At 39.7% G+C, this 13,024-nt stretch overlaps 1 protein-coding gene across 2 annotated transcripts in view; it reads right to left on the minus strand.

The window, feature by feature from the left end:
- The window catches only part of thsd7ba (thrombospondin, type I, domain containing 7Ba), a 156,908-nt gene that overhangs the window by 9,531 nt on the left and 134,353 nt on the right, over nt 1-13,024 (minus strand). For both annotated transcript variants that reach the window (XM_046054354.1, XM_046054353.1), the window contains 6 exons: nt 12,044-12,200; nt 6,486-6,630; nt 6,022-6,137; nt 3,694-3,811; nt 1,912-2,057; nt 1,031-1,199 (listed from right to left, as the gene is read on the minus strand). In XM_046054354.1, coding sequence (XP_045910310.1) covers nt 1,031-1,199; nt 1,912-2,057; nt 3,694-3,811; nt 6,022-6,137; nt 6,486-6,630; nt 12,044-12,200 — 851 coding nt within the window. The remainder of the gene's footprint in view (nt 1-1,030; nt 1,200-1,911; nt 2,058-3,693; nt 3,812-6,021; nt 6,138-6,485; nt 6,631-12,043; nt 12,201-13,024) is intronic.

Genomic DNA, 13,024 nt, shown 5'->3' on the forward strand with positions numbered 1-13,024 from the left:
TTTCAGTACTTAGAGTTTTCCACTTGCATGCTGTTTTAATTTTTTATGCACTTTTGCAGAATAATAGGCAATAACACATCATCTGCAGCTTTTATGACACAGAAATAAAACGGACATAATCAATAGTCAATTTGCTGGTGGATCTTAGCGGTGGACTGTTTTTTAACAGATCTCAAGTAAAGTTGTATTAAACCATAATGAGGTTCATGACATCAGTAGCAGATTTTGCTGGTGGAGGGACAACAAGTAGCCCCACTTTGTCAGTCTTATACCTCTGGGTACTACTGTTTATCTGCTTTTATTGCCAACCCACACTGGTGTGACTTGTTGCTTCATATTAATGTGTTGCCATCATCTTGTACAATCACCACCACTCTGACTGAGTTTATTGCTGTTGGAAAACCATCGCTTTCGCACTGGTACAAAAGCTCAGCCCATACAGAATTCTCATAGCTGTTAATATTTGGGCTGTGATAGGCAAGTCATTGCTTTCTGCAGTGTGATCGGTTATTGTTTCAGTTAGCACAGGATGATTTTCACTGTACTTTGTCGTAAAATCTCTTATTTAGTTACTTAGTACTGACTTTTAAATTGGACATTGTGCCATTTTTTCAAATTGTTACAGGACGTGCCCAACCAGATCATGTAGAGCCAAAAGGGTAATTAGTTAATCTATGACTTATTGATTTTGTAATAATTATTCAGCAGCTGAAAATGTCAGCCAATTGAGCGATGGGACAGCGTATTGGCAGAGTGCAGCAAATGAGTTTGCGTTCATAAACAAGATAATTGAATATGAACTATTGACCCAGGCCAAGTATTGGTATTATGAATCCAAAATGACTACTGTAATAAATAACTCATGCAATCATGTAGTTCTGCTCTATTTGAAATGATGAAAAAATTATAATATAATGTATATTTCATCCAATTACATCAATAATAACACTGCATATACTGAATGCCAATACATTTGAAAAGCAAAGATGTTAATCCATTAAATATCCACTACATTTGAGTGCAGCTTTACCTGGGCAGGGGACGAAGCAGGGCTGCTCCATCTCCTGTTGGATCTTTTGCATCAGTATATCTCCACAAAGTTCTTCTTCCACTGGCCAAGGAGGAAACTCAGGCCGGTCACCCCAGTGGACGACACATGACAGGTTCCTTCTCCGACGCCCTTCACCACAATCTGCACCCTGCACGAACGCACACACATATATGTAATCTTTGTACTATTTACCTACAGATGTTTCCTCACCATAACTTAGGTAAGAGAAAAGTCTTTACAGAAGCATTTATTTGACTTGATTTGATTTTATGAGCATTTTGTAACAGAATGCTGACTGGCTTACATTGTACTCCATGGAGTAAATTTACACCCTATGGATTTTTACAATCTGTGTAAAAATATCACATATATATTTTTTGTCTTTACTCACTGGGATGTTAACTAGAACATACATTTCAGTGGGTTTCAGCACATCATTTACAAACTCAAAAAGGTTAACAGTGCCCTGTGGGCTGTTTCTACAGACAAACAAAGGTTATGTTTACAGTTTTGAATGCATATCTAGACCTTCTGTTTCTTCTGAATGTGAACTACGATGTTTGGTATGACTTGGATTCAGTGGTTGAGGTCTACATGAAGACATAACCTGACGTCTTAGTCAGCTGTGACATGACAGATTCTTCAAGACAGAGTCTTGTGCAGACCATGTTATCTTGATGAGATAAACATCTAGCTCTTATACTGAAAGTGGCAGTTCAGTGTGATGCAATTCCAAACAAACAACAAAATATTTGATAAAAGGGAGGCAGAGAAAAACTGATGGTTAAAAAAAACCATGGCATCACATGAGGGTAGAAAACTGTAACTTTCCAATCTAGCATTCACAGTGCACATCATACCTCTACAGTGCATGGGGACCAGTCACTCAGCAGCCACTTATAGCAAGGCCTTATAGGACATGGCTTGGTCTGGGTGAGCTGGTTGGGACAGGGCCGACCCTCCTCATGAGCCTCCTGTAGGATTCTCCGGGTGCGCACAGACTGACCTGCAGAACATTAAATCCGACGCACTATTAGGCAGAACAATAGATCAGAGGAGACCCAAGTGCATTTGAAAGCTGCAATTATATAGCTTCAATGTTCAAGCTGAATACTCTTTTTGCCGTCGTAGGCATAAATCTCAAAAAAGTGATTGTTAATATGACAGACTTCTGAAGAATAAAAACTGTGAATAAAGAATAAAAGCATTGTGAATTCACACACTCAGGACTGAACCGCATCCAAGTTAGGGCGATATAAATATATGCATCGCTGCACAAACATAAGGCCCCATAAAATAACAGTTAATAAAATGAGCCACTGAAATGAATGATGAGTGAAAAGAGGCTGCACCTTCTATTTAGCCCATGAAATATTTTCCACATGACAAAGACAAATTAGTGCAACAGCACCATACATCTGTGTCGCCATGCCACTTTATGCGGAGATCTCACAGTTTCCTACACAAGTGCTTGGTTAAAATGAGCTATCAATAATGTGTGAAAGGAAAAGTTTGGTAAATGGCAACAGTAAAAAGCACTGGCCCCGGAGCTTGTTTGCAATGTAGTAACAGCTCAGTGTCTGGGTCCTGTGAGGACTCAGTAAGGGATGGCCTCCATCACCCATCCAGTCAAAACAGAAGCTGTTTGTGTTTGTGTTACGCCAGGGGAGATGCTGCGATCCGTGGGCCCAAGGCAGACACAGCAAAAAGGACGTTCAGCTCTGCCATCTCAAAAATCAAACCCAAAACATTAACGCTCCCAATGGCATCCTGACAAAACAAGATCCTTGTGTCGTATGACACAGAAACAACGCAAATCAATCATCAAGGCTGACAATATGTGAGAGTGGCAGAGAGAGAGTCACAGCAACAGTAACAGAGCAGAGAGACACACAGAAAGAGACAATTTTGAGCTTAAATCCAGTTAAAAGTCTGTGTTAGTGAGCTTATTGGAATGAGGGAGCAACTGTGAGGAGACAAACAGCCATTGACAAATTAGAATTAATGAACTTAAGAAGATACTGTTGAGTGTCTCTAATTAACAGAATAATAAGCTTTCTGTCTAGGAGATTGGCTTTGGGAGGCCAGGGAAACAATGTATGCATCCAGGTTAAATCATTAACTTTTGTATATTGCATGAGGTTATGACATAGCTTTCTCAAAGTGGTGCTAAGCACGCCACAGGTTGGTGATTTCTAATTGCATTTTTGTAATCATTCATAGGAAGGGTATATATTTTATTTAGGAACACTGAATCATTTATGACGTCGATAAAGGTGAGCTGTATAAAATTTGGTTTAAATGAACCTGCTGTTCTTAAAACATAACCTCATAAAGCAAAGTTGTCTGTATTAATTAAAAAAACTGGGCTTCGTTCACAATGATAATGAACTGAGAATATTAATACATACATTATTGAAATAAAAAACTCTGCACACTGTTTCCCTGTATAATAAGGCTTTGGATTACACATACTGGTAAATATTTTAATGCATTTAAATGTATTCATACACAATTCAACATCTTGGTGAATGCCTGAGTAGAAGGAATAATGAGGCGCTGCACATGTGGTTGACTCTGTGTCTGTTCATCAGGGTGGTGTTCCCATTGGTTTAGTTAAGTTTGTTTGCTCATATGTTTACCTTGGCTACCACAGGTGTGCGAGCATTCTGCCCATGGCGACCAAGCAGAAAGTATACAGCTGACAGGACAGTCAACCACGCAGTTCTCCAACAGCCTCCACTTGTTGATCAGACCAAACTGTAGAAAACGAGAGCAGAGCTGTGATGAGGGCTAGCTAATTATTTCCACTAACAAGAAAGAGGGAGCGCCTGCATTTCCATATTCAAAACAGGCTGCAGTTTATTTCAGAACAGTGGAGATACAGCAATGAAACATTTTCACCATTAACCTTGCTATCAACTGTTTCTGAGCTATAGTTGTACATACTTTGAATGTTTATGAGTAGGAATCACATTGTTAATGTACACTATAATTAACAGAGGTGACAACATCACAGCCTTCATTCACATAAACCCCCCTTCACTCAGCAGTTTAACACAACCTAATTGTGAGGTATAAAAAGATATTTTATTTGGATGATGATACGATTTAGGAAGAATAGGATGGAGGGGTCAAGAGGGAAGGAATGAAGAGGATTAGTTAGGGTTGTAGGGGCGGAGCGGTTAGGGGTTGAGGCTTTGGGTGGGGGAACATCTCGATGAGTGGCTTGCTTATCATCCCCTAAAAATGGTGTTACTGAAATAAATGGAGATGGACTCTTTGGACATCACTGATGTTGTTACGGATGTAGCTAAGGTAAGCATGGGATGGCCACTAGCCAAAGATTTTCATGGTGTGGTCTGGACTGCCTTGACTGGAGGCATTAGAAGCATACTTCCGGGGGAAATACCTGATTTGGATAGGATTTGGGGGGGATGGTGGTGGAACCAGAATCATGTGGCAACTCTGCCTGTGGTGAGTAGTGGGTCTTGTGGAGAAGGTGGTGTAGTCTGTGATTTTTGCATAGGTTTGGATAGGATAAAAGGGGTTCAGATAAGAGTTTAAAAGGAAAAGAAAAACAGGGTCAGAGAGGCCCGAGCTGGTTGGTTTTGCTTCATTTGAATTCCGATAATCTTAAAAAAATGCTAGGAGGAACATTGCTTCGAAGGTTTAATTGATGGAGGGAAATAAATATCCTGTGCCGAGAGTCTGGATGCAACAGGTTTTGGTGTGAGCTGAGGTTCTGTCTATAGTGTCTTTAGCCTTTGATTAGCATGTTGGGTGAGAGATGGAAGGGACAGGAGCTCGGGAAAGGCGTTTGATGAAGACATTTATACCATAAAGGTACAAATGGATGATGGCTGTTCTAATTTGGAGAACAAGGCTTGATGTGGCTGTGGCAGAATGGACGGCAGCGTTAGTGGTGAATCCTGCGGGAGAAGGAGCTGAAGGAGCTATGTTAGCTGCAGCTGAGGAAGGGGATGTATGTGCAGGGTTAGGGACACAGAGTGAGCAGGCACAGGGGGTGATACAACCTGGGCCTTTGTGAGGGCTGAAGGTGAGTTGCTGTAGTGGGTGTCGTAGTCAACATCATCAGCGTGCTGCTTGCATGTGGTGTGTTGCTGAGGAACTTGGATAGTGGAGCGCGGTCGCGGTGGATGACTGGCTGGCCAGGTGGGAGTGGGCCGAGGATATTCAGAGACCACGGACTGATCATCATATAGGTTGCAGTCCGAGTGGCTGAGAACCATCCTACACTCCATGTTAAGGTGTGCTATAGTAACCTTTTAATTAACTTGGGTTTGTGTCTGAGTCTAGACGAACGGCCGCGAGAACTGATGCTAATGGGGGTTAGATGGGTTTATATACGTATATGCAGGTGATTGGATTAGGGAGGCACGGGTGAATGAATTGAATAAGGCGCAGGGGGTTAAATTAGTGAGAGAGAGGGGCGTGATCTTGTTTCTGAACAAGAATGACATCCGATTTGCAACCCAGTGAGAAATGTAGCAGCTGCTACTGTTAGTGAATTTACAGTAACTTTAAGATCACCATCTATGTTTGTATGATTAACTGCTTAGTGAAATATGTTAGGAGATTAGATACAACATTTCCACTTAAACAAATTGGGCAACTAGGCTTTAAATTATGTATAAGCCAGTGGGAACAGAAGAAGCTCTGGAATACTGCAGCATCAATCAATACTTCATACTCTCCAGACAATTTTGAAGCACTATATTATAATATTCTCTATTATGGCACACGTCACCTCCTGTTCTCTCATTCCCATCTGCATTGGTTAAGATTTCTGAGTATATGGAATAAACTGTACTGTGTTTTTTTTCCGCACCCAAAAATATCTGCATGACTGTGAAAACATGATTTTTCCTCAAACTATAACTGTACAATGAAAGTTTTAAACTGCCACAGGCCATTATGAACTTCTAGTCTGACTACACAGTGATTACCTGCACGCATTTCTGCAAATCCACAATCTTGCCGTCGCTGCGAATACAGTCCAGGAGACGCAACCGTGAACCCTGACCACAGACGGCATTTTCACTCAGCTGGCATGTACTCCAGTCTGCAATACACACACATACACACACACAGCAACATATCTGTACATTAGTCTCACTGTGAGATCAGTTTGTATGCACATGCCAACAGAATTACTCTAAGTTCCAACCAGCAGCATCGTGCTGAATTCATGTTATTTATTATTTTGGGAATCTGTACTTTTATCAACTGTGTTTCCTACAGGCAAACTTGTCCAAGCACACAGGCCTTGCTTCACATTCTTTCAGTTCAAAACATATGCATTGCGATTACAGTAAAAACAAAAAAAACAGTCGACACAGTTGGCCACTGGGAGCTGCACTGTCTCAACTCATCCACTCATAGCTCAGACCTGCAGTGCAAATCCTCCTACCTGAGACTGTGTACTGGTAGGTGAAGCAGGTACTGTTAAGGACGCAGGTCTCTGACTGAACCAGCTCTGGACAGGCCGAGATTTCCGAGGCTGGGAGGCGAAGGACACGTCTGCTCCTGTTCCTCATTGTTCCTTGGTCACAATGCTACACAATAATGACAGCAAAAACAAAAAGAAAGTGTCACTGTCAAAGGATTTTGAAATGTGGGGGAAAGTAGAAGGGAAGGGTCCGTATATTTCACTATTGGTCATCATTATTATAGATAAAAAACAGCAAATTTAATACTTTTAATACTATTTAAACCATGTAGTATCTAAATCTGGTACAAAGGATCTCCTCTTTTTCTGCCAACCAAAATTTGTATGACAAGTCATTACTAAATGAAAATAAGACATCCACAAGCCTCATTATGTCTATTTTGGCATCATTATCCCAATCCCCTTTTCATAATAACATTTTGAATGTGAATGACTCGTCTAGTTTCACTGTAGTAACCTGGAGTAATTGGCCAACAACCTGGAAGTGTTTTTCCAGTTTTAACCAGCATCTTGCCTCTGTGTCATAGTGGGCTTGGAATGACAAATTAAGTAAACTAGCTCTCCAAAATTTGTTTTTGAATAATTCATTACTAATCATCCTACCCATAGAAACCTATGAAAATACAAAAGACATATTTTTTTCTCTCAGTATGTATCTCAAGTAAGTATCTTATAAAATAGCATTTTATAATAATGACTAAGTATCTCAGAATTATGTACTGAACCTCCATTTAACTCTTTTTATGTCAAAGTTTCTTTGTGGTTCTCTATTTTTTTAATAAAGTGTGAACAGGCTGAGTGTTTACACAAGAGGCAATGTAAATTCACTGACACAAATCTGTATAAAGATCCTTTTATATACCCCACCTGAGGCCTTAGGAAGAACTAGGACACTTGTTTGAATGGAATTCAACAGTATAGTAACAGCTGCCTTCAGTGTGCTATAAATACTGTATTTCAGCTGAATGTCTGGATTATCCTGCAAAGTAGGTAAACTGTGAGAAACCTGGATGTACTGTAGTATCCACTTTTACATGGTGCAGTGGAAGGCAGTTAAAGACAAGTCTGATCATTATTGAAATAGCATTTATGAGAACTGTATAAGAGTACAACATTTATCAAGAATCAACCAAAGGAGACAGTGACAGTATGATGACACTGTGTAAATCACGCAAATCACACTACATGGAAATGGAAAGGTGTGAACGGAGGAGTAAAGGATGTTAGAATATGTGTTATGTGGAGGGACTTTCAACCTGGTCTCGGAGGGAGGAAGAACGATTGAGTTGCATTTGTCCCTCTGCTCCTGATGTGTCAGGACATACACCTCAATCACTGTCACCTCCTAATGAGGGACCTCTGTGTGTGGCCCATTAATCATCTGCAGTCATTGCCTGCCATTAATGTTTTCATACCAACTGTCACACAACCATGCACATGCATTGAATACTATACAATAGACGGTACAGCTATAACAGACCTGCACTCTGCAGGCTCAATTGTTGACAGATTAGGAGTCAGGTTTTCACATTTTCAAATCCCCTTAACTACAGTGAAATAACTACACTAATAAAACCTACTCAGTAGTAGTTCACAAAATCAATAAATACATTTTAAAAAATCATTAAATTATATATCTATGTTACAGTCATTATAAACATTATGCATATCTATTGCACATATTGCCTCACATTTGTACATTTCTGTGTCACACAGATTAGCAGGCACACAGTTTGAGGATTCTTTGCCAGTGCTGCTCATTATCTATAACTGAAACCAATTGTGAAATCCAGACCTGAGTTTGTGTTTGTGTGTATAAACTGGCAGAAAAAGTGCAGAGCACTAAAAACAAATTCTAATAGAGTTTGCAAAGTCAACAAAATGGGTCAGCAAAAGTTACCAATACTAACCTAATACTAAATAAAAAATATTGAGTAGCTCTTCATATACATCAGAGTGATTGGTGGACGCACCGGTCTGCTTGTTTCTCATGTGCCTCATTTCTATAAAGTAATCTTCACTTGGAACAGCCAAACTGAACTTTGAAGAGACAATTACCTTTTCCCCACAATGAGTTACAGTATGGCCTCCGACTTAAAAGTGCCCCAAGCTGCGCTGGAAGAAACAGCTTATGAATAGATGTGTCCTTGAATAAGAATATAATGCTTGGAAAAGCACAAATGTCTTCTTCAGAATTTGTCCTGTATAGTTTTTATTTGGAAGCCTATCAGGAAGAAATTCAGGTATACTCCTTGTTGTTCACTGAACCTGAAGAGAGTCACTGAACTGTGGTCTACGTGTGTGCAGGTGCATTTCACTGCGGGTTGGGTGTATTCTCTGAGCATGATGTAAACACAAAACTTTAATGCAGTGTGCTTCACCTGAAGACTGCTCTGGGTTCATTCTTCTGTGTGATGTGTATCTGTTTCAGAGGGTCTAAATACAACCCCCATAATTGCATTTTTATTGACAAAGTTGGCTTTAACACAACTAAAACAAGGCTATAGGGAAGCACCATCATTGGCCATTGTGAATGTATGTGGACAGTGTAGGGAACCATTACAGTGTTATTAACCAGGGTGCTTTCCTTCATCACTGTGCCACCCTTGGACCCCACAACAGTGCCGATCTAATCACAATCCTGCACATACACTACACAACATCCTCATTCCAGCTCAGAACAAGGAATGGCCCAGGGCTATAAAACTACAGTCCCCTCCAAAAGTATTGGAACAGTAAGTCAAATTCCTTTGTTTTTGTTGTTCACTGAACACATTTGGGTTTAAGATCAAAAGATGAGTACGAAGAGTTCAGAATTTTAGCTTTCATATCCTGGTATTCACATCTAGATGTGTTAAACAACTCAGGACATACCACCGTTTGTTTGAACCCACCCATTTTTCAAGTGAGCAAAACTATTGGAACATGTGACTGACAGATGTTTCTTGTTGCCCAGGTGTTGCCTTTTAGGTTGATTGTTCAAACATTAAATAGCTCCGCATGACTAGTCATCCTTGGTTCAAACCTATAAAGACTGCAGGAAAGGAAAACAGAAATATCATGAGAGCTGTGAAGAAAACCCCCAAAACATCAGTAAGTGACATCACCAACAACCTCCACAGTGCAGGGGTGAAGGTATCACAATCCACTGTTCGAAGAAGAAATATAGAGGCCACACCACAAGATGCAAACCACTCATCAGCAGGAAGAAGTACAGAGATGAGCCGCAAAAGTTCTGAAACAAAATCTTGTGGACTGATGACACCAAGATCTATTTATACCAAAGTGATGGAAAGGCCAAAGTGTGGAGAAAGAAAGGAACTGCTTATGATCCGAAGCATACAAGCTCATCTGTGAAGCATGGTGGAGGTGATGTCATGGCTTGGGCGCTTCTGGAACAGGCTCATTAATATTTATTGAGGATGTAACTGATGATGGTAGCAGCAGAATGAATTCAGAAGTGTACAGAAACATTTCGTCTGCCAATTTATGGAGAAATACATTGAAACTAATGGGGAGGAAGTTTATCATGCAGCAGGACAATGAGCCAAAGCACACTGCCAGCAAAACAAAGGACTTCATCAGGGGAAAAAGTGAAAAGGTTTTAGACTGACCAAGTCAATCACCTGACCTTAACCCAATAGAGTGTGCATTTCACCTCCTTAAGAGGAGATTGAAGGGAGAAACACCCCGAAACAAACAAGAACTGAAAGAAGCTGCGGTAAAAGCCTGGAATAGCATCACAAATGAAGAATGCAACAGTTTGGTGATGTCAGTGGGTCGCAGGCTTGAGGCAGTTATTGCAAGCAAGGGTTATGCCACCAAATATTAAATGTTTTTTAAGATTATTTGTTCCATTACTTTTGCTCACCTAAGAATGCTGTGGTCTAATACAAACGGTGATATGTCCTAAGTTGTTTAACACATCTAGATGTGAATACGAGGAAATAAAAGCTGAAATTCTGAACTCTTGTCTCATACTCATCTTTTGATCTTAAACCCAAATGTCTTCAGTGAACAACAAAGACAAAGGAATTTGCCTTACTGTTCCAATACTTTTGGAGGGAACTGTATCTGAACAGCATATTTTAGACTAAGCATCCCTTTTTTTCACTAATACTATCCGTTTGCAAAGAAAAATTCTCCTTCCAGGGTGTCAGAAATTTTGTCGAAACCACTCTTGTTTATAAGCCCTGCCTTCTTCAGAAGTTCCTCATTCCATCTCCACACACTCTTATAACTACATGTGTTAAATGCTTCAGGGTTGATTTATTAACTGTAGAAACAAATCATCCAGAAGAGTTTTATATAGCGCTTACAGTTTAATTGGTTTTCAAGTTACAATTTTCACAATATTATATCACCAAATGCATTTGACAATGCATTATTTTACTGATGTTAAGGGCATGCAGACTGAAATATTGAACAAGTAAAAAATGTCTGTGGATGAAATTTAGACTAATTAAGTTATCCCTCTATGTCTTTTTCCCACCCTGACTCCAATGTTCCAGTCCACTGAATTGTTATGTTTGACAGGAAACCTATAACACAGCTACATGGCTGTGTGACCGGTAGCCTGTGGCTAGAAACAATGGGGGACATTATGTGACATTGTTTTAGCCTGAGGGCTAACCTTCATTAGAAAATGGAGGCACATTAGTGGACTCAATTTAATTTGCAGTATCCAACATTATAGTGCAAAATATGATTTCAAACCACAAAAGGTTACAGAACAGCTGGGTGGATGCACACATGAGCTCTTTAGAATAATAAGCTTTTATTACTAATTATAACTAACACTTCCCTGATGTGTACTTAGAATGTGAATGTTGTTAAACTTTAAATTGGAGTCTAATGAAACATTATGCTTTCTTCAGCAATACTCAACACTTTGTCTCAATGACCACAAAACATCTCTATATTGGGGAGAGACTGGTGAGTATCATAATAGTACTATAGCTACTGATCATCTGTATTGATAAATCTAGCAATTTTCTAAATTATGGAGTCTAGTAAGATTATTATTAGTCTAAACTGACATTTTGAATTTACTTTCATTTAATATGATGGAAACAGGATTTGAAATGGAGTAAAGAATGCCTATTTTAGCATATTTGTAACTAAAACATAACAATTAATTTATTATGTATCAATATGTCACAACATGTCAAAATGTTAAAACAAATTATTATCATTTGTAATAGTCAAGGAACAGTAAAACTGTGAATTATATATAATAATTGTATTCAAAATCCACATAAGCATGTGTATTTCTGGTCAAAATTCACGCAAATCTTTATCAAATATATTATTTAGAAGAAGTGAAATGCATCTCTTCCATATCTCTCATTGCTAATTGCTTATCTGGCCGTTTTACCCCACTACCTTCTACAGTAGCTTCATTTGAAATATGATGGTTATGGACATGCTTTCAACAACAACAATAAATGATCCGTCTTAGCACACAACCTGTCAACCAAACAAGAAAACAGTCAATTATTGCAATTATTGCTTCTTACCAGAGGGCAGATGCTCCACGGTCCCCAGGGTCCCACAACACAGGTGTTGGGGCAAGCCAGAAAGCAGACCTGGGCTCTGGGTGGCATTTCCTCCTGATCACACAGACTGTCCTCCACAATGCTGGCCTCCCCACTCATTGTTCCCTTCTTCACACACCTAGCAGAGCAACAGATGCAGATGTATAACTAGTCCTTGGGGCTCTCCTAACTGGGTCCATTTCTGAGTTTCTGACTAGAAATAGATTACACATATTTTTACAGGGTCGCTACAATTTGTCCCATGTGTACAGGTTGTCTAAACATTTAGCTGTATAAGACTGAAACATGGGTTACTTCTTGTTGCTGTGTGAATGACTTGTCTATATACACTGAACAAAATTATAAACACAACACTTTTGTTTTTGTCCCCATTCATCATGAGCTAAACTCAAAGATCTAAGACTTTCTCTATGTACTCTAAAGGCCTATTTCTCTCAAACATTTTTCAGAAATCTGTCAAAATCTATTAGTGAGCACTTCTCCTTTGCCAAGATAATCCATCCACCTCACAGGTGTGGCATATCAAGATGCTGATCAGACAGCATGGGTATTCCACAGGTGTGCCTTAGGCTGGCCACAATAAAACGCCACTTGAAAATGCCACAGGCTATGGCCCAATGCCACAGATTTCGCATGTTTTGAGGGAGCGTGCAATTGGCATGATGACTGCAGGAATGTCCACCAGAGCTGTTGCCCATGAATTCAATGTTCATTTCTCCTCTATGCGAAGGAGATGTGTTGTACTGTGTGAGGCAAATGGTTGTAAAACCAGATATTGACTGGTTTCATGCTGTCTGATCAGCATCTTGATATGCCACACCTGTGAGGTGGATGGATTATCTCAGCAAAGGAAAAGTGCTCACTAAAAGATTTTGACAGATTTGTGAACATAATGTGAGAGAAACAGGCCTTTTGTGTGTGTATAGAGAAAGTCTTAGATCT

This window comes from Micropterus dolomieu, linkage group LG07 (assembly GCF_021292245.1).
Source record: "Micropterus dolomieu isolate WLL.071019.BEF.003 ecotype Adirondacks linkage group LG07, ASM2129224v1, whole genome shotgun sequence".
NCBI lineage: Eukaryota > Metazoa > Chordata > Actinopteri > Centrarchiformes > Centrarchidae > Micropterus > Micropterus dolomieu.